Source organism: Drosophila grimshawi, unplaced genomic scaffold (assembly GCF_018153295.1).
Source record: "Drosophila grimshawi isolate 15287-2541.00 unplaced genomic scaffold, ASM1815329v1 contig_311, whole genome shotgun sequence".
Classification (NCBI taxonomy): Eukaryota; Metazoa; Arthropoda; class Insecta; order Diptera; family Drosophilidae; genus Drosophila; species Drosophila grimshawi.
In genome coordinates, this window is record NW_025063098.1 from 4,740,734 (window position 1) to 4,763,319 (window position 22,586).

A 22,586-nucleotide genomic window follows, 5' to 3' on the forward strand; every position below is an offset into this window, starting at 1 on the left:
GATTTCCATTTACAAACAGACAATAGAATAGACAAGTGGGTGGGTGCCCAATAAAATACAGTTTTTTAAGTGTGGGCACAACAAATTCACATGGCCAAGGACAATGCCAATATCTTGACATACGACCAAAATTATATCGCTCTAAACGGTTATGCCTATTTGCCAAGTTATTTATGCAGCTCACGATGTGGAAACAACGGTAAGCAGCACCAACAAGAGAGAATATACAAACAATTGTCATACAATCTAGGTTTTTTTTTCGAGTTTATTTTCATCTGATTGTCGCGGCGTGTGTGTGGAGTTTATTTATGAAAGTACTCGTAATTTATAAATCAAATCGTTTCGAGTTTAATTTTGCAATTTTACTTAAGTATGTGAAAGCACGATACCTCAGCGAGCACAAAGAAATATCTTAGCAAAGATTTACGAATGCAAAATTTAATATAACACAGATAATAATTTATTTGTATTCATTTTCAAAAGTGTCATTTAAAGATGTTATGCGCATATATCAAGTATATTTATTTAGTGATTCTGCTTTAATATTTAGGTTAAGGCACTTCTAATTTGTATAGTATTTTACATAATTTTTAATTCGTATATGAAGAAAACACAATTTATATTGGATTAGAATGCTCGTCAATAGCTGCTTTCAAAACAATTTTAAATGTGCTAATGAATATCACGTATCAATATTTATTTTTTATGGAAATAATAATAGTCCAAATTGTTTAACTTTTACACAAACAAGCGTGAATAATTACATGATAGCAAATATTTATGAATATGGAAAAACTATTTGTTTGAATAATGGCAAATACTTTCAGGGCTACATATTGAAATTGGGATTGTGGAAAAACAACTTATGTAATATGATGTCCAATTTTAATCATAGTGTTATGGCAAAAAAAATGTCATAAATATTTTAATTTTAGCTTCGTTTTTTGAAAAGTAAACATATGTGAAACGTAAGATGATTAAGTTTCATGTTTTTATAGGCTTTGTATATAATATAAACAATTGTATACAATTTTTTACAACTGCATATTACTTGAAAAAATTACAATACCCTTCGCTAGAGTAAAACGAAACAAAAATCCCCAGATATTATACAATATCCAACAACACTCAGCAAAAAAAAAAAAAACTGTTTAACTATGCGAACGCTTGCTGAATCGCCGATTCGAGCAGGTCAGATATAAGATGAGTTTTATATTTAAAAATAATTAAAACGGATTGTGGAGATAGGAAAATTTTGCCTGCATCGATTGTGAGTAGAGAAATATGCCATAAGCAGCACAAGAAAACCAATCAGACATTAAAAAATGCAAATCAGCTGATCGTCGCGAGTGTTAAAAGCTCTCCCCGTTTTGTGGAGCAACGACGTCTTCAATCAAAACGTAGCGAACTTTTGCCACTGACCGCTGGTGATAACCGGGTCCGGGGACCCAAAAAAAAAAAAAAAAAAAACACCCAACAACAGCAAGAGCACGAGAGCGCTAACAGCAACAATATTGTTGTCAGCAGTAGCAGCAGCGACAGACAACGGCGGCAGCAGCAGCAGCAACCGCGACAGCGCCAGCGACTGCGCCAGCAGTCAATGTCAGAACGCGAAGCGGCCGCGTTGACAACGGTGCTGCTCTAGAATTGCTCTATCCAGTTACCAACTTTGCCAGCTAATTCGCATATTAGCGGAGATAGTCTAACGCGAATCAATCACATGTCAATCAAACGCATATCAATCAAGCGAACAACAATAACAACAAGTGTCAGTGACAACAACAACAACAAGTGAGCTAAACAATCACAGCAACAGTTAAACTTGAGGTGGGCAGAAAAGGGGCGGAGGAGGAGTGATTTGTTTTTTTTCCCAATTTTATTTAACAATAAATACTTCTGTATTTTGTTGTTGTTAGCGTTGCTTAAATTATATTTAAATAATTAATTACAGTGTTTAAAATTGAATAGAATCGAAGCTGAAAGCTGACTATAAGCAAATAAAAATATGTGAATGACAGATATAAATAAGTACACATATACAAATATATATATATATATATATATAATGTATTAGTTATACACGCCTACATTGTTTTGAGTTGACTGAATTTTTGAACTTTATTTGGAAAATTGTTTCAGAAAATTTTGTTGGCAGACGTTTTGTGCTTTGTGTTGAGTGATTTGTAATGTGTTTTTTATATGTAGCCATTGAAATACAGTGAATATTCGAAATGTGGACAAAGTTCTTATTTGCCTTTTCTCATTATTAATTTACAGTCATGTCTTAGACTTAAGCTAGACCATTGAAAACTTGAGAGGCTTATAAATATTGAAAAAAAAAACTTACTCAGTCTCTCACAAGCGTATCTCGACTTCCTATAATATAAATTTCCTATGAGCAACAATCATAAATTTTTGCTTATCTGTAGGAACATGCAATAGTTCTAGCATTCATGTGTGAAAAGTTTTGTATATTATATACATTCATATATAACACGGTGAGCAAATCGGAATTACATCAGGTATACAAAGGAATTCATTAATATGCCAACGATTGCTCAATCATAAAAATTAATTGGCTTATCCAATGTACTCAGCATTAATGAAAAAATATTCTGACATAAAAAAAAGAAAGAAAAAACATCAATATAAGATTGTATATAATAAAGAATTAATACGCTATATAACATCATAACTTAAGATTGGTGCCTTGTTAAGTTTGATATGAAATACAAAGAAATGGAAAAGCTAACCAAAATAATTGGTTAGCGATTTAAAAGTGCTTATAAACGTATTTCACAGTGCTGTAAAAATACCATCAAGTTAATGGAAACGTGAATATATTTAGCAAACAAAGTATATAATATGCAAGCGACACATTTGTACAATTCAGTTTTTTTTACTATATATAGCATGTATACATACATGTATAAACTCCGAAAGTAAATTAAAATAAAATGCGAAAAAATTCGAGTATTCGACTTATTATCAGCGCGTCGACGGACTGAAAAATAAAAACTGGCTAATACTGCTTTCGAATTGTTATGATTGTTTTTCGTATCAGAGTTTAGTATGCAAATTGTACAGTAGCCAAAAGGGCCTCTAATCGGTATAAACATTTTTATGTGTGCGCCAACTGGTCATATAATCGCAAAAGTAATGCGCGCTCTCCATAAATCTTTCACAATGGGCGCAACAAACGCCGACAAAAGATTAAAACGTTTTAATAAATCTTATTAGCTTAGCGAAATTTGCAGTTTCAAGAGTATATTTTAAAGGCATCGTAAATTTAAAGGCACGATGCCACTTGACTTTGGGATTTCGGGATTATTCAGTTTTGGCTTTCCGATACCGATAAGACTTACGGGAGTACGCACTGAATAAAATGGCCTCGTAAACCATATCAACATATGCACAAAGATAAATCGCTCTGTAAACTTAACACACAACGCTATTGTTACACAATATTTATCTGAGTAATTAGAGAATGAATAAGATCTTTTCACACAGTGTAGCATTTTTGCGGTTTTCAGATCCATTAGTGTATGTGGCTGTTAACAGTTGTTTTTTTTTTTTATATTTATTTTTAATCTACACAAAAACACAAATAAACCTCTGCCGATGACTTCTATATTCTCCGTTGGGTGGCTTCTGGGGGCGGGGCATATTTTAATTAGCTTAGCCAATAAAGCAGCTCACACTGAATAATTTATAACACGTTATATAATCTCAATTCGTTTCAGGCCAGGACAATAAATAAATTTGCGCTTTAAGAAGCAGATAATGAGCATAGTAAATTAGTGTGGAGTTCGAACAGTTGCCAAATTGTTGCCGTTAATTCACACAACACATGTAGATACAGAACAGATAATGAAACTGTGATACATTTCGGGCAATTTAAAGTGTCGCCGTTGTTAATTGAGCCTTCACACGCTCAAGTGCGCCACTTCAAATCAGCGACTCCCCGCGCAGTTCGCTTCACTGTCAAACGAGGCAACAACACAGAGTCGTAAAAGAAGAGGAAGAAGAAGCAGCAGCAGAACAACAACAGCAATATCAACAACTCGGCTGAGCACGAAGTTATCACCGGTAGTTCGCGCAAGAGCAACAACAACCAAAGGCGCTGCTCACGCTGCTCAGTCGACTTTGGCAGCGACAGCGACAGCGACTGCGTCTCCTCAGTAAGCTTGTCGCGTGTTTTTTGTTGTTTGTGTTCATACAGACTCTCGCTCTCCGACCACCGCCCCACTCCTCCCCCCGCATTGAGACAACTTCACCCACTCGACTCGATGCTTATGTTAGTCTCGGATTGTGACTTTGCCGTCGTCGCCGTCTGCTGCTGCAGCTGCTGCTGCTGCTGCTGCAAAGGAAGTCGGTCTTGTGACTTGGTGCAACAAGAGTGCAGCTAATTGAATTTAATGCACAAGCAAAAGGAATTTGATTTCATTTTTATATCGGACGCATGAGCAGTACCTAGTGGCAGGCAGAGGCGCAAAAGCAATGCGGAAAGAAAGTGCAAGTGACAATCGAAGCAACAACAAAAAGCGCTCAATAAGCGCATCTTAACAGTGAATGCAAAGCCAAAAAAATAACAATATAAACATTATAATTTAATATATACATTATATATAGGGTCAATTAATATTCAAGCCGTAAAGCTTACCACTGCATTGTGATATTGCCTGTTTAATTTGATAAAACACAAACACTCAATATGAAGTTCAACAGAAATGGACGCGAAACTGTGCTCCTCGTGCCATCGCCCAACAACACGTTTCCCGTTCGCACGTGCTCCAACGCATCCTCGCTGCGCCTTAATATGGATCACGATCACGACAAGATCGACGATGATACCGAGGAGGGACTTGGCTATACGCACACACTGGTAAGTCAAAAAAAAGAAGGAAATTTAAGTAAAAGTACAATAAAAATTTTTGACTAATGTTTAACTCAAATTTACTATTTTAATGTGACACATTTTCAAAAACTTGTGAGATTCGCATAGAAATGTAGATTTCCAATTTGTATACAAAATTGATTAAATGAATTTCTCAAAAATGAAATTAATTCACAACCAATTTTGATTTCAAGTGAACTATATTTGTTCTCTAGAATCTAGACTTGATATATTCAAAAAATTTATTATATTCAAATATTTGGAATTTAATATCGTTTTTCAATACTGTGATCCTACAGTTCAGTGAAAATAGCTATTGACACAAATGAAGTTGCACAGTGTAATAATGTAGTTCTTTTCCTGCTGATCAGTCAAAATATTTATCTACACAATTGAAAATACTTTCAAATTTGTTTGTTTGGTATTTCTGATTGAAATAAATTGTCCGGCTTCCAAATATTAATCTCAAATTTGAAGAAGCATGCCTTAATCAGATGTAGCATGCCTTACATAGCTTTGATAACCTTAATATAATTGAATGTCGTTACTTTTTTAGTTGTCACATCACATGATTGCCAGATCATTTGATGTACACATGATCAAGCTAGGCCAGCAGGCAGCTGTTTTAAGACAATGTAGTTTGTGGTAAATACTATGTTTTACCACAAATGGGGGCACATGTAACTGCGATTATGCAGTGCGGTAATCAGGTTTTATTCCGCACTTGTTGATAGGCTGGGGCTTACTGGGGTTTTTACAATTTTGTATTTTATGTATTTTATCATGGGAGTCCCCTAAACAAGTTGGTAGCAGTAACAAGTTAGTTTGATCTTAATCAAATACAGCTCTGTCTCAATTGCAAATTTCTGCTTAATCACACTTTTAATTTTGGTTTTCGTATTACTTGCAATCACATTGTTTTTATACCCTGGAAACAGGTCATTTGGTAAGCGGGTATTACAAATTGATGCTTACGTGTGGGACAGATAGATGCAGGCTGCTCTCTGGAAAGATATTATCGATAATGATTATATTTAAAGTAACGATCTACACTTGTTAACTCAGCATTTGTCCATTCATACACAAAAGTAAACTCATTCAACCCAATATAATTCAATTTATAAAATTGAGTATGTCAGCTTCCATAGACCAAAAAAATATGTTTTTTATTTTAAATATGCAATTTTCAGTTTGCAATAAAACAACCCCAATTGAAAATGTAGCATTAAGATTTAATTACAGGTCATCTGGCAGTCCGTACACACTTTCTTTGTTTGTGTATCCAAATCTGCGTCATCGAAGCGAGCGCACATGAAAATTATATATATAATTGGATTTAAATTTCAATGATTTTATGGGGGAGTCCCCTTTGAAGTTGGTTGACCTGCTTGCTGCGAGTGGGTCACAAATTTATCTGTGTGCTTTAGAATGTTATTTGTGGATTTTTTGCGTGTGATAAGATGCAATTAGCATATGAGATGGCCATCTCACATCTGTTCAAGGCAAACATTTACACAGATCTTAGCTGTTGGCTTTTGAAAGCAGCCCAAGATCTCTTTTCCAGTTCAAAGGCAGATAAAATGGCACTCGCTAATGGAAAGATTTGGAAGACATCCAAATAACATGCACACATCTCGTGATTATGTCTTATTTGCTTCACTTCGCCTTAGGCCTACAAATCTTCCCCTTCTGCGCATCTGATAAGTTCCACAACAAAAAAAACAAAGAGACGCATTCCAAAAACTGTTTAAATGTGGTAGCTATCAGGCTTTAAAATCTCTTTCCATTCAGTTCCCTTTTCTTCGACTTTTTATATAAATTACAAAAAATTACTCATAAATTTTGTTTACCTATATTTTATACTGGCTGATTGAATTATAATTGATTGATTGATTTAACAGGAAAAATTCCAGATTTATCAGTTATTGAATAAACAAATTTTTTGTTATGTTACCTGGCAAAAATATAAAATAAAAGAACTCGTTCAGCTTTGAACTTTCAATTACTCGTCATAAGACAAATCAAATTAATACGCAAAACCAATATTTACACAATTTATACATTTATTTATTTATTTATAAACTATTTATTTATAAACGATTGATAAGTCTAAGTGCAATTGCCAATTTATCATTAACTTTGCACTATTTGGAAAATCCAAATTGGTTTTCAATTGTTCCATAAATGAGTTGTGTTATTGCAGAATTATGTGTACTTTGTGATATAATTAATGTGGGGATTGTGTGGTGTCTTTTTGGAATTGCCGACAAGTTTGTTAACCAATTGTAGGTTTTTCTATTGCAAGATCGCGACTTAAAGCTGTTTAAATATGCGACAATAATTTACACAATTTGTCTGTGAGACAGGCAAATAGATGGAGCCTAGTAAAAAGTGTTATTTATAGAATATAATTAACACAATAATATTGCATTTATGTGATATCATTATCGATAGAAATTAGCTGAGCGTATGCGTAATATTTCGGCAATTAATCATGTTTAATTATTTGTCTGGACAGAAGTGGGATAATTATTAAATATTTATTATTCATTTATTTGTTCTTATCAAAATGTCATCATAATTATCTCATCAGTAATAAGCATTTAATCAAGAAAAAATTAGTATATTTATTTGTATATCAGACATATAATGGAATTTCGAATGGGATAATAATACCTGTGACTAATTCTGAACCAATATTTTGTAGTTCATCAGAGGTCGTTTATTTTAGACTTATTTGGATATAGATGCTATCCGCATATTATACGCTTTTAGTCTTCACACAATGGGTCGTATGAGCAATATAAGAATACATAATCAAACCTGACAAACCAATTAAAATCGAATCTAATATTATATACTGAATTCAGAAATGTTATTAGCACCTGACGAAAAGCACACAGAAAAGCTCTCAACGATTTCAGTCAGCATTGGTCACCTTTTGTATTTATGCGTAGATAACATAAAACAATATGTATACTATGTCCAAGCATAGTAAAAACAGAGCTTAATTGTTATCTGAAACTTGCTGGCTTTTTCACTTCTGTTAGATCTTAGATAACTGGCCTTATGGACAAGTCGATCTAAACCACAATCAATCAAAGTCGCTTCCCTATCGCTGTGCATTTTGATTTAGGGGGGCATCGATTGGGCGTAAAATCCGAAGCGAATTGATTTCTAGATTTCGATGGGCACTGCACTCGTTGGTTATGAATGTTTATTACCGGTTTATTGTTTAATACAATTAGCAATGTGCTTTATGGTTGGTAAGGGGGGGTTCAGGTAGGGTCTTAAAAGCTGTTGACGGCTGCCAAACAGTTGGTTCGGGCTGTAAAAATGAATTGTGTTCATTATCACGTATTTATTGAATTTATTTATTTATTGCCCGCTATTTGAGCTTACATAATTCTAAATTGTATCTTCTTGAATCCATGCAAATATTACATGATTACGTTATTTGCTCAATTTTTAATTAATTTGGTATTCGCTGTTTGACTTTTGCACAGGTGTTGTTGTTATTGCTGTTATTCACGCCTTTATCTTGGCCAGTTTTGGGGGGGGTACTACAAATGGCGTCTGTACCTGTGGCCAGCGATGCTGCGATCTTCAGTTGCCCCGGCATTGTTGCCAAGTCCACTTGGCTTTATCACCAATTCTTTTTCAAAAGTTTAAGTTCATTTCCACAAATCTGTTCCGCTATGATTAAAAGAAATCCTAAGGTTTGTTGAATCCTTCAATATAATTTCTTTTTTTCTTTGGCTCGTCATTAAAAAACTTTAAATTGATATATATTTTGAATAATAATTTAAAGCTTAATCTAATTTATAATTGTTCTTGTCACATTTGAAAAACTATAAAAATTAAAAAAAAAAAGTTGTTATTGTTTTAAAAGGATAACGAGGCTAATAATATAATAATTCTAGAATGTTATGTTTATGCATTTCTTTAAACTTGTTCAATCTTGTTCACTAACACAAGGACAGCTTTGATTTCTTGAATTCAAATTTAATACTTTTTGATTTTGGGCTAATTAATTATGTGCCGACAGAGCTCTTGTTTTATTCTCAACACGTGTGCAACAATAAGTCACTTCTTGAGTTTGTCTAAATTATAAAGATTTAACTCGAAAAGTGAATTTTTCTTGTCATTTCATTTCTGTCACTTTGCTGATCAGGAAAATCTTCAGCAGATTTTCTTTTGTTCTGTTAGTCTCTGCCGAAATGCTCTTAAGCTTTTAAATACCTTTGGATATATATATATAAATATAGTACATATGTATATTTTTATACATATACCATAATGAAAGAAATTTCTTTGTGTCTCATTTCCAGTCTCAAACTTAAATCAATCGACTTATTACGAACTGAGCGTGAAACCAAACATTATCGCCTACCGCAAAGTTCTCTCTGATTTCTTATCAACGAATTGTTTAGTGTAGTTCTCTTAGCTTGTGCTTTCTCTCTCTTTCTCGCTATTTTATTCTCTTAGCTAAACAAATATTAAAATAAATTTGTAGCATTTTCAAGCAACTTGAATATAACTTAAGAGCACTATAACAAACCATCAATTGGTAATATTAAAGACTATATATATGTATATATATATATATATAAACCAGTCTATGAAAAGCAAATTAGTATATGAACTCTGTACTCAAGTGCGCTAAGTGCACAAACTGATTTATGCATGTAATATATATGGCAGGCAATTCAATTCTAAGCCCCTTAATCTGAATTTATGTCGTTGAGGGAATGAGAGAAATGTGAGGGGACAGAAACTCGACTAAACTGGAATAATGAAATAATGGGTAATTTACAATACGAAGTAAAGGATACCAGAAATTAAAGATTATTGACTTCAAAAATTGCTCATTTTTCAAAGTTCTTAAGCGGTTTACTGGCTGCGCTTCCTTACAATAAATGCTTAATGGAAGTGAGCTGTACTTTATATTTAAGATGCTAAATAATATTTATCGTTTTTAATAGTAATGTTATATAAAATTTGGATAACTGTAGGCCGTGTATTTAATTTACGCGCGGTGAAATAACAAGGCACAAGAACAACTGAAAGATGATCCCAAGATCCCATATTTAGAACAATACTATGTTTTTGAAGTATCGAACATAGACTGCTGCCGAATTGCTTCGGCAGGTTTATTAAATACTTTTAAATTATCTTACAGCTATATACAATTAATCGTATCCTACTAGTACATCATCTAGGTACATATTTACTGCTCACGTCTTTACCCATCTTCTCGATAAGAATCCTCCTTGGTTATCTTCCATTGGAAGATTGAACACTGTGTGTGTGTGTGTGTGTGCAATCCAAACTGATCAGCACCCATAACGATCTACGCCAGTGTATTCAAACCATTTAGGGTTAGGCATATCATTAATGGCGTCATTTGGTCCAAGCGTCGTACTAAATTGAGCAATTCAATCAAAGCAAAATCTTTGCACAGAGCTCGCGACAGTTACAGAGCACAGCAACAAGAGCAGAAGATACAAGATACATTTATATCTGAGAAAATGCCGCATAGACAATCACAAACATGAGACTCTGAGCCATGTGCATAATCCACCTACACACACATAGAAAACACTTGAAGAGATTAAAGCAAGATGATGTCGTCAAAAAGTCAACTCAATTTGAGCAGTTTAAGTGACATTGCACAGTGGGACTAGTTAGCTCATATAAACTTTAGAAATATCCCTTATTATTAACTAAAGTTTTAAATTGAAATTTTTTAGCTACAACTGAAATTGATCTATCGAAATTAGCCAACTTAAAATTTGGAACTTATTACAAAGTTAAATTATTAATAACTAATCTACAGGCCAGTGACTTGAAATGATTGTTTATGGCATTTTCCACACTGTGCACTGGACTTGTTGTCAACTCAGGCTTCAGGCATTTTCACTTTTGCTCTAGAACTGGCGGCGAATTATTAAATTTATGAAATTTTATTGATGTTTTACACACAAACTTTGACCGCTCGAGTGTTGAGTGTGGTTGTGGGTGTGTGAATGTGTGTGCTGGTGTGTGATTGTGTGTGCTGGTGTGTGATTGTGTGCTGGTGTGTGCTTGTGTGTGGCAAATGCAAGTCAGATCTAAGCACTTGAGACTGTCAGGCTGGGCCGCAGACTTCTATGCTGGTATTGGTGTGCTAAATTTTGTAGAATGTTGAATCTTGAGCTTAAATGAGACAATATCGCTCTATGCACATCCATGTCAGTCACACATTCAGTTGAGCTGAAAACTTTGTGTGAACCGCACGCAGTCCAAGTATCTCGCGGATACCAGAAGCGAATGCAATAGATACGCAACCAAGACGGGAAACGTTCAATTAATGCAATTGTAAAACTACGATACGCGACTTGGTCGAAAAATCAAAGATCAAACATTTATCGGTCATGGCAATAGCCAAATTCTGCTGGCCAGACTTCGTTTGATTGCTGTGCAGAGCGAGACTCGATTCTTCATATCGACATTGGAACGTTTACCGACACGTCACTCTCTCGCTCGCTCTCTTTAAATACATATATAAATTACTAGTTGCTAGCACCCGATCCGTCAGTTATTAAACACCCGCTATGGTGTACTTTGCTTCCCGTGATAATCGTGAACGTAATGGCAAAGCCAAAAAGCAAGTCGAACGGATCATACACGATGAAGAGTTTGGCGAGGAGAATGTCGAGCTGGTCGACTCCGAGTGGGCCGATTTCGAGAAGTTCATTCGCCAGTTGCGCCAGCGACGCAGCAGCAACATTTCCATGGAGGCGGAACGGCGACATTCTCAACGGCATCCAAAAATCAAATCACAGGCCTTCTATCCCTGTCCGCCACCAGCGGAAAATGGACCCGACTCCGACTCATCATCATCGGATGACGACGATCCATTCGGATATATCGATACACTTGTAAGCACAAATCCATTTTCAGTTTACCTATATTTAATAGAAGTTCAGTGAGCTGTCTAGTCTGGTTCATGCATTGTTAATCTATTTTGCTAAGACAATCAAAATATTGATAAGATTTCTTGACATATGAATGCACACATGTTCGAGCTCGACAACAGCCTAATCTTTATGTCTGTCATGAATGGAAAAATCTTAGAACAATAATGTGGTGGTTGCTTATGAGCAATAATCATTTATCGAATCTTATTAACTTTAACGATATGTGATTTATATAATTATGCTGACAAAAACCAGTCAGCAAATTGACATTTCACAATATAATTAATAATTGAGAAGTAAAACTCAAATACAATGTGCACATTAGTTCAAAGAGCCCAATATATTATTTATTTTGAAAAAATAAATAATACAAATATCACATTCACTATGAGTAACTGAATGTACGTGATATTTTCGTGAAAACGTTCAAAAGAATTGTATTTTCAATTTATTTGCCAAGTGATAGTCTCAAAGTGTATTCGTCATCAAAATCGATTCTGTTCGGAGTGGGTTATGGAAATTGTGAGACCAAAAAGAGTATATAGCATTAATTTAAAAACTATACAAAATTATCCTTCCTAGACACCATATTCAATATCAGAAATCGATGTTGAAAAATATTAATATAATTTTGAAATTTTATATTTCTATTCTTATTGAAAATATAGTTAACAATCCATTTTTAAAGAATTATTAATTGTATTCCAAAATTAGTAATAGGATAATATTTAATATAAAATTAATAATAGGATATTACATTTAATTTTTAAAAAGTAAGAGTACCCAGTTTATGTGTTAAATGTTCCCAAGTGTTCTTCGAATGTTTCTATTCTTTTTCTACTTCCGAGTCTGTGTAAAAGCAATGAAAACAAATGAATAATCGGGAATGGGCAGGCGAGAAAAAAATATATTGCTATTTATAATCGGATTATAATAAATAATATTTAGTGTCCATTATAAGTTAAGAAATTTGTTCACCGCCAAAGGTAGTAGGCTGAAAAAAAGGGTCACCAGGCTCCTAAAATAATAATGGTAGAATATATTGGAAAAGACAATTTAATCCTGTTAAAATAAGTTGGAACAAAATAATGAACTCCAGCTCTCACAAAATTCCAAACTTAAATAAATATATTTTTCTTAAAAATTTTATTGGCAGCTAAATATTTTAAAACCCTATGAAAATTTCAATTTTTGGCAATTTGATTGGATCAATAACAAAATTTTCGCTATTTAACAAGTGGGAAAAACTCTAAGACCTTTCTCAACATTTTAGCAATTTAGTGTTAACCTTTTGTTTTTCTTTTCTTGTTGTTGTTGAGAATTCAGAACAGCTGGTTACCCTGTCTAGAGAGTAAGCGAAAGAAAATTTCAATAATTTTTCACGTAAGCGGAAAGCTCAAGAGCGCCAGTTTTAGTTTCAAAAAAGTTTTCGCAAAGATTAGAACGTTGTGTGAATGTCGGATGAAAACATGAAAATCAATACAAAAAATAGCTAAACAAAAATCGTTAAAAATTATAACTAATGTGAAAGTGACAGAGAAAATCACAAAAAAAAAACCAAAAAAAAACTGCTGTGATTAGTTATAGAAAATATATTGTTAAATACATAAAAGTTTTTGAAGTGGGAAAACACATAAAAAAAAATGTTCTATGTTGTGCAGCGTTGTAAAATTATGAAAAATAAATTGCAATGAGATTTACAACTGTTGTGATGATGGTGGGGGCCTCAAGGGCAGCGACATGTAATTACGTCTTGCAATGAGAAATATCAAGTGAAAAAACGAGACGATTACAACAACAACATAAGCGAAAGCTAAAAATAATTGGCAACAAAATGCGAGACAGAAATTCGGCCAACAGCCGCAGGCATGTCAAAGGCCGTAATACGGATCTATGCGACTGACACGAAGGAACACACACTTAAAGATATAGATATATATGTATATATATATATACGCCATTTGATATAGAATATACACATCTTATATATCTGTCGCAGAACAATCATATCGTATTCGTATTCGAATTCGAATTCGCAACGACTTTGTGTGCGGTAGTCAAATCGGTTTTGCTTCATGTTCAACAACAGTCGCACTCACCAGGATGAGTACATTCGCGAATACACCTTCGAGCCGGAGCTGCTGATCAATCGCGAGGAGTATCTGCGCGAAGTGGAGCGCGCCCATAAGATACCATCAACGCCCGTCCGCCTCCGCTGGGATGAGGCCATTGCCAAACAGAAGCAACAACAGAAACGGAAACCCAGTCCCGACCATGCCAGCAACGATGACAAGAATCAGATTGAGTTCGAAATTGAAGCTTTCTACTATGTAAGAATAAACAGAATATTTACTCGCCACCCAACACAGACCTTCGCCCAGACCTCTGGGGAAATTAGCAGAGCTCTTGGCTCTTGGCTCTTGGCTCATGTCTTATTTTTGTTGCATTTTCTTGTCTGGCTTTTTTTCGCTCTTCTTATTTTGTCTTGTCGCATAGCTGTGATATTTGTATTTATCTATGTGTTTCTTTTTGTTTTGACCGTGGCATGTGTAGGAACCTTTCTTTCTATGTATATTTTTGAATAGAATTTTCAATGAATTTCACTCGATACTATTTAGTTTATAATCATTTGTTAATATAAGGTTAAACTTATGCTAGGAAATTGGCAGGTAAATATCCTGAGCTTCTCCTTTGGAATCATTCTTAATAATATATGTATATAAGTTTCTTGATTTTATGATTTGTTGACACTTTTCTTAGTTTGATATTTTTATTTGCTTTCTTTACCGCTTATGATTTATTAAATGCCCAAATAAAGCTTTTCCAATGGTATTTCGATTCATAAATGGTTTTTATTTTTATTTGCCTTATGGAGCATTAATCTGCCCAATCATTGTATATTTACTATGGCATACCAAATATTCTCTTATTTATTTTGTTGCCATGCTGTCCATCTATTAATTTTATGGCAATTTCCGTATATAAGAAATCGTTTCATGACGAACATAATTTGGCGCACAAATATTTTGCTTGTTGGATGCGTTTTCTTATGTTTAATTTTTTTTTTTATAATTTTTCTTGTTTTTCTTTTGTTTATTTAAAAAAAACGAGAGTTTTTTTTTTGTTTTCCATTTTTTATTATTTAGATTTTGTTTATTTCAAAAAGCGAGAGTATTGTCTAAGTTATTTATATGTATATAGATTGGACTCTTGGCTGCTGCTATGTGGTCAACTAGTATATCCAATGCTTTAGTAAGTGTTTGGTATTCTTGGAGGATGGTGGACAACGCTTATTTATTTGTATTTTCAATTTTCAATTTATATGCAATTGAGTGGCTACAAAAACCATAAAGACGTGTAATAGCTATAAGAAATAAACATAATTCAAGTTTATTTATCAATTATCAAGTGTTACATATTATACTAAAGGCATTATTTCTTACAGATGTATGGTCGCTATACGAAAGATCTAGGAGAATTTGCTAAAGATGAAGCCAGAAAACTCAAACTACTCGAAAAGCGACGAAAGCAAGAAGATAAACAAAGGAATAAGGTAAATTTGAATATAAATACAATAGAACAAAATGCCCTTTGTTAATTAAATGACACATCTATATATAATATTCAATGCAAACGTAATGAGCAAAAAATATACATAAATACTTAAGGTAAAGCAAATAATTTAAATACCAAACAAAAAGAAAATCAAAAGAAAATTCACTTGACATCAAAATGCTATTCATTGTCACTGGCGAAAAAAAAAAAAAAAAATTATGCAAAGTACTTCGCATTCATGAATTTGAACGCCATTTTAATTCTGCATGCAAAAAAAAAAAATATTTGGCATAGATCCCAATACGTACCTCATTGACACAGTACAGTAGCTAAGTAGACGTATGTAATATATATATATATATATGTAAAACATATGTTGAGATCATTTTGAGCGCATCGGTTTATAAAGCAGCAGTGCTGGGAAATATTTACAGGAACTGCTGGGCAAACGAGCGACGCGTATAAAGAGCATCTCATCATGGATCTGGAAGCATACATTGGCACGCCTCGGCGAGGATTGGGTATTCCTCGCCCTGCTCGGCATCATAATGGCAATGCTCTCCTTCATCATGGACAAAGGCATATCAATATGTACAAATGGTAAACGCACTCCAATAATCGACCGAAATATTCCTTTGTTTTTGGTTTTTTCAAAACCATTCTTAATCGTAATACATATTTTTGTTGGTAATTTTAGCTCGTATTTGGCTGTATCGCGATCTTACTTCACAACCCTTCATACAATATATTGCTTGGGTCTCATTGCCGGTCTGTCTAATATTATTCTCAGCCGGCTTTGTACATCTCATCGCACCGCAAAGCATAGGTAAGTAAAAAGCCAATCTCGTTAACTAAAATGACAAAAGTAGACTAATCATATATAGAATATGAATATTGTAAATATATAACGTAACTCTGTTGTGTACCTATCAGTCTTTTTATTAGAGAAATCTTAGAATTGTTAGAAATTGATTTTAATTGTAGTTTATTAATGTTATAGTTTCTCTGGTAGCTGTAGAAATCATTTCAAGCCAACTCCAAAATTGAGAACAAAATTAATTTTTTTACTTACTTACTTACCTCGATGGTTGCTTAGGATTTAAATCAAACATAATTTCAAATCGAATTACAGGTTTTCTCCAAAAGAAATATTTTAGAAACATATTTGAATAGCATTTCAAAAAAATATAGAAAATCTTTAACCAATCTATAGGTTTTTAGTATACCTTTCATATATATATATATATATATTTATCTCCAACAACAACAACAACTACAGTTACTAGCTACAATTATAAAGTTTTCCCTTTGTACCACTGCACTCCGGCAGCTGTCCACACCAAGCGCACTTGGCATCTTTGCAACATCTGTCTATATGTTATATACTCGACTCGATTTAACACCCAACAAATACACATATTTTGTACTAACCACTGTGTTTAGGTTCCGGTATACCTGAAATGAAGACCATATTGCGTGGCGTTGCGCTGAAAGAGTATCTCACATTTAAGACATTAGTGGCCAAGGTAATTGGTTTAACGGCAACTCTGGGCAGCGGTATGCCATTAGGAAAGGAAGTAAGTATGAAAAATTGATGACAGACAAAATCATTTGGTTAACTCTGAAACGAAAAACAATAAACAAAAAACAACAAAACAAACCAAACCAAAACAAACCAAACCAAAACAAACCAAACAACAAATCGACTGTCTTCATCTCTAGGGTCCTTTCGTACATATAGCAAGTATTGTAGCACAATTATTAAGTAAACTCGTCACATCATTCCAAGGCATCTATGAGAATGAGTCCCGCAACTCGGAAATGCTGGCGGCTGCCTGCGCTGTTGGCGTCGGCGCCTGTTTTGCGGCGCCCGTTGGTGGTGAGTACATAGATCCATTTGATCGATCAATTTGATTTGCTGAGAGAACAAGCAGAAACCAGCAACGATCCTCTGCAGGCGTGCTCTTCAGCATTGAGGTAACCACCACCTATTTTGCGGTGCGCAATTACTGGCGTGGCTTCTTTGCCGCCGTCTGTGGCGCAACTGTATTTCGTCTGCTTGCGGTCTGGTTCCAAAATGCCGACACAGTGCGTGCACTCTTCCTAACCAATTTCACCACCGAATTTCCCTTCGATCCTCAGGAGCTGTTTGTATTCGCATTAATTGGGTGAGTATCGATTGTCAGCCACTTCAATTACAATTGTAATTAATTTCCCTTCATTTTTGCGCAGCTTTGTTTGTGGCTTGGGTGGCGCCACCTATGTCTGGGTGCATCGTCGCTATGTGCTTTTCATGCGCTCCAACAAACGTATGAATAAATTTCTGCAAAAAAAGTGAGTAAATAATGTTTAAGTTATTAAATTTAATAATATGCGTGAAGTGCTATCGAATCCATAAATTCGAAGTAATAAGAGAGAGAGAGCTTTTTATTTAATAATCACTTTGTTAATTATCAATACAGACTATTAAAAAAGAATATACCATTATTTAAATACTGGGAAGATGGAGTTACAAAGGTTCTGTTCATTTTTAACACTATTTTGAAACTATTTTAATAATAATATTTGCTTATGTGCTCCTATTTATATTATTCATTGTAATGTTATTTGTTGTGAGTTATTATTAAAAATAATAAATAATTTTTGTTTCTATTTGCTAGCCGCTTCTTGTATCCTGGTTTTCTGGCGCTGTTAGTCTCCAGCATTTCTTTCCCCTTGGGCACCGGTCAGTTTCTGGCCGGTGAGCTGAGCACACACGAGCAGGTGACGCAGCTCTTCAGCAATTTCACCTGGTCCCGTGAGGACTTAACCGTGGAACAGGCAGCCGTTGTCACCCACTGGATGACCAACTACACCAGTGTCTTTTGCAATCTGGTGATCTTTACGATCTTTACGGTGAGTGTGGAAGAATTATATGAATATTTTGAATGCAGTTCATATTAATATTAACTGTTTGGTTCCATGTAGTTCTTCTTTTCGATAATTGCGTCCACGATTCCTGTGCCGTCCGGCATGTTTATACCCGTGTTTAAGATAGGCGCCGCATTTGGTCGCTTGGTGGGCGAGCTGATGGCCTCGTGGTTTCCACATGGCGTGCGCTACGGCGGTCGATTGTCACCCATAATGCCCGGTGGCTATGCTGTTGTTGGCGCAGCTGCCTTCTCTGGCTCTGTGACGCATACGGTCTCCGTGGCAGTGATTATCTTTGAGATGACTGGTCAGATAACGCACGTAGTGCCCGTGATGATAGCCGTCCTGGTGGCCAATGCGGTTGCCTCTCTGCTCCAGCCCTCGATCTATGATAGTATTATACTGATTAAGAAGCTGCCGTATCTGCCAGATCTGTTGCCCTCCAGCTCCGGCATGTACAGCATCTTTGTGGAGGACTTCATGGTGCGCGACGTGAAATACATTTGGCACGGCATCTCCTATCAGAAACTCAAGGAGGTGCTCAAGATCAACAAGACGCTGCGCTCACTCCCCCTTGTCGACAGTCCCGAGAATATGATCCTGCTCGGTTCGGTGCAGCGCTACGAGCTAATCAAGATCATTGAGAAACACATTGGACGCGAGAAGCGCATGGAGGTGGCCCAAAAGTGGCAAAAGGAGGCCGAGGAGCGCGCCTTGGAGGAGGAGAAGAGGAAACAGGAGGCGGAGCTTAAGCAGCGTCGTCCCTCACGGTTCGAGGTGCTGCCCGCACCGGATATACTCAGTCTGCGCCAGATTGCCAACGATGAGATGCTGCCGCCAAAGAAACGCGCCGAAACGCTGCACAGCTCGTTGACGCCCCGCAAGTCCATACTGAAGAAAACGAACTCCTTCAACCTGAAGACATATGCGCCAACATCGCCACATAGTCCCAGCATCACACCCTATACGACCATAACGGGCAACTCGGAGTTTCGTATACGGTCCGCCTTTGAGGCGATCTTCAAGAAGTCCACCACACTGCAGGATGTCCAACCGGATCCGGAGATGGGCTCCATAGCGCCCCATGATGAGGCGCAAGTGCAGCGGGCGCCCAGTGCGCCCAGCACACCCGGCATATCCAAGAAGGTTCAGCTGGTGAGTTTCGCAATAGATTTTGGCCATCCAATCTCTGCCATCTGCTTCAATTAACTACTAATGGAGCTGGGCTCCAACTATTTGTGCTTTATCTCTCGCGCTTATTGTAAACACTTTCGCATTCCAAGCAAGCACAAAGCAATTGGAATTTCGTTACCGATCAAATCATGCTGGTAAGTAAACTCATCACACCCACAACTCTGTGCGCTCTAACATTCACTTTCGGTATTCCGATCTGGCATATCACTAATCCTCATCCATATCTGCAAGCAAGTCAACCCAATTGCAACCCAAACGGAGGCCACAAACCAAATGGTAAAGATCTATAGAGATGTGTACAAAGTCTCTTCAATTGTCAATTATCAAAATGATTAAGTTAAGCAGTAGCTAATTGCGCTATTTAATGCTTAATCCTTTGCATGCACTGCAAAAATAGAAGCTAGGAAAACAAAACTCAATTTGTTAGCTTGGTAAACATGTCTGCATGGCTAGCAACGCAAAACACAAGTGTAATTCCATTTGGTAATTAGAATGGAATTCGGGTGATCTTCAATGAGTATTTTGTACGCAAATTAATGCCAATAAAACTTAACGCTTTGTGTATGCCGCCCCGATAAGGAGGATGACAAAGATGATACTGTAACAGATAACACAGATTCGTTTAAGCCAAACAAATTGCCGCTCAACGATGCCAATACAGATAAGACCTGCATTAAATACAAAACAAATAAAGTTTCAGATATTAATAGAGAGATACAATTACACGAGCCGGCTGCTGTTTGCGTCCTAAACGAAAATCACGTAGAAAATATGAAAAAGCCTAAGAAAAAGATACAATTCAGTAGCGATGTGAGAGTTAAAGATTCACCAAATCATAGCTATACATCGGCTAAGATATCCGATAAGCCAGAGACTATTGAAACGGGTTATACGATAGAAGATGTCGATGACAGTTTAATGGTTCCAAATGAAGACAGCTTGGATGTGGTAAGTGAAATTGTTGTTCTTCAATCTTCTTCACCTCTGTTCTCTGTACCCTAATACTTACTAACCGATCTGAAGTCTACAGCAAACATTTAACACTCTCTCTCTCTCTCTATTTCTCTCTATTATCTATACCCACTTGTAAATATACTCTCACACACACACACACATCGAAACACAACAAACCCATTAAACAGAATACGACCATTAAAAAGGCGAAATCGGTGCAACTGGTATGTAAAAATATATTGATAGATCCAAAGATAAATAAATCAACTTTTAAGTTAAACTCGTCTAAATAATTATTGGCATGCTATATATATATACTTTAGCCCAGGGAACGTGTCATAGACATGTCGCCAGAGGATCAGAAGCAATGGGAACTGGAGGAGATGCTGAAACCCATCGATTTGGAAAAGACACAAATACACATTGATCCGTCACCGTTTCAACTGGTGGAACGCACCTCCATCCTCAAGGTGCACTCGCTCTTCTCCATGGTGGGCATCAATCATGCATATGTAACGAAAATCGGACGACTTGTGGGCGTGGTGGGTCTAAAGGAGGTGAGTACAAGTCAAATTTGATGAATGATGAATGACCTTTTTGTGACGATGCGGCCACTTTACAGTTACGCAAAGCCATCGAGGACATCAATAGCAACAGCTTTGTGGCACATACACAGAACGATGAGCTCGATGGCGATACGAAGCCAACTGTGGAGAAACCCCTACTCTCGCCCAGTGCCAGCGATAAGGCCGTCAACATGACCATCACTTCAATGGATTCGGCCCTATCCAATTCAGACAATTGTTCCGATATTGAAATGGAGCACATGAAGTCCTTGGATTCGCCGGAAGTAACGCTCACGATGCCGCCAACAGATGCAAATACAAATACAAATACAAATACAACAACACAAGACACAAACCTAAACAAATCTGTTTAGTATTACATATTTGTAAACAGGTTAAACACCTGCTTCATGTGTGTAAGGATCCAGATAAAATGTATACTAAGTTATGTCATAATTTAATTAGGACTACACCAAGTTGTTATGTATTTATATATCTCGTTAGTGCATAAAGTCAAAGATATCGTGATCTAAATTTAAGTTGCAAGCAATGCGAAATACAAGTTTATCAAACATTCAAATCAACACTCGATTCATTTATCCACTGATTATTTGCTGCACAATTTTAATTCATTTTTTATTGCAGCGTTTTTTTAAATATCAGTTCAAATTTGCGTTCTTTATCATCATCAATTTGTCAAACGGATTGACGACAAATGGACTTCAAATGCTTAGAATCTTTTATGAGATAGTCTCCTATCTTTTGGTGTATCTTACACATACATATGATAATTGGCTACTATAAATAAACCTAGTCTCAAATTTTTAATCTAGCTAAAATATTTTCAAAATGTATAAAAAATACGATTTCTGTAGAGAAAACTGAAATGGATGTTCGTTGTGAGATCATATTACACAAATCGTTGTCGAAACTATGCAAAGGATATTACCCCGAAGATATTATGATAAAATATAGCAATATTTTATTAGAGAAAAATGATCTTTATGTTGTATTCAAATCATTTTTTAATATCAATGGGACGGAGTGCACTAAATTCTCAGAGAAAAATACATCTCACGTCAAATAATACTTTCACAAATCCAACATCGCAACAAGAAATTGAAAGAGTTACTGTCATGGCCTGATCAGAGAATCGGTTGGAGATTCCAGACAAACGATCTTTAACTACCCCCGATATTATGAAATGAACAGAAAAACAAAGCTGAACCTCAAAAGGCTCACTGACAATGGCCGTCTCTCCATTTGGCCAAACTTGACATTGATTGTACTTGGAATACTTCTCACCTTCTTCATATTTGGGTGCTTGTTGAACGAAAATTATAAATGCTTTTTATCAAGGGATTTTAAACTGATTTGAGATCTTGATATATATGTAATCATTATCACACCTAAAAGTATGCTTCACTTATTTATTGCGGGAAATTTAGCGAATTCGACAACCAATTATGTACCACTGTTGCTACATATGCTATCTTGAACATCAACCTGCAAGAAAAATAATGGGAATACCCATGTTTCGAACCAGTC

The 22,586-nt window shown here is 35.7% G+C and overlaps 1 protein-coding gene across 12 annotated transcripts; it reads left to right on the forward strand.

Annotated features, from left to right (window-relative positions):
- The first annotated feature begins 1,638 nt into the window (after window positions 1–1,638).
- Window positions 1,639–21,618, forward strand: LOC6564250 (chloride channel protein 2). Of its 12 annotated transcripts, none has more exons than XM_032737582.2 (17): window positions 1,639–1,827; window positions 3,744–4,885; window positions 15,305–15,412; window positions 15,849–16,014; window positions 16,112–16,240; window positions 16,858–16,991; window positions 17,137–17,293; window positions 17,372–17,582; window positions 17,647–17,748; window positions 18,075–18,309; window positions 18,382–19,479; window positions 19,608–19,652; window positions 19,750–19,794; window positions 20,098–20,466; window positions 20,661–20,696; window positions 20,796–21,029; window positions 21,095–21,618. In XM_032737582.2, exons 2-17 carry the CDS (start codon window positions 4,715–4,717, stop codon window positions 21,410–21,412), a joined length of 3,558 nt encoding a protein of 1,185 aa, XP_032593473.1. In that variant the 5' UTR covers window positions 1,639–1,827; window positions 3,744–4,714; the 3' UTR covers window positions 21,413–21,618. The 12 variants fall into 12 exon arrangements, with proteins under 12 accessions (XP_032593473.1, XP_032593474.1, XP_032593481.1 ...); XM_032737583.2 differs by having other exon boundaries at window positions 1,639–1,791; XM_032737584.1 differs by lacking the exon at window positions 1,639–1,827 and having other exon boundaries at window positions 4,821–4,885; window positions 15,830–16,014.
- The last annotated feature ends 968 nt before the right edge of the window (window positions 21,619–22,586 follow it).

What these genes read in the sequence shown, in the direction of transcription:
- LOC6564250 (XM_032737580.2), top strand. Translation starts at nt 11,494, where the DNA reads ATGGTGTACTTTGCTTCCCGTGATAATCGTGAACGTAATGGCAAAGCC. An exon ending in AAGATAAACAAAGGAATAAG is followed by an intron (nt 15,413 to 15,848) that starts GTAAATTTGAAT and finishes AAATATTTACAG; the next exon opens with GAACTGCTGGGCAAACGAGC. An exon ending in TGATCTTTACGATCTTTACG is followed by an intron (nt 18,310 to 18,381) that starts GTGAGTGTGGAA and finishes GGTTCCATGTAG; the next exon opens with TTCTTCTTTTCGATAATTGC.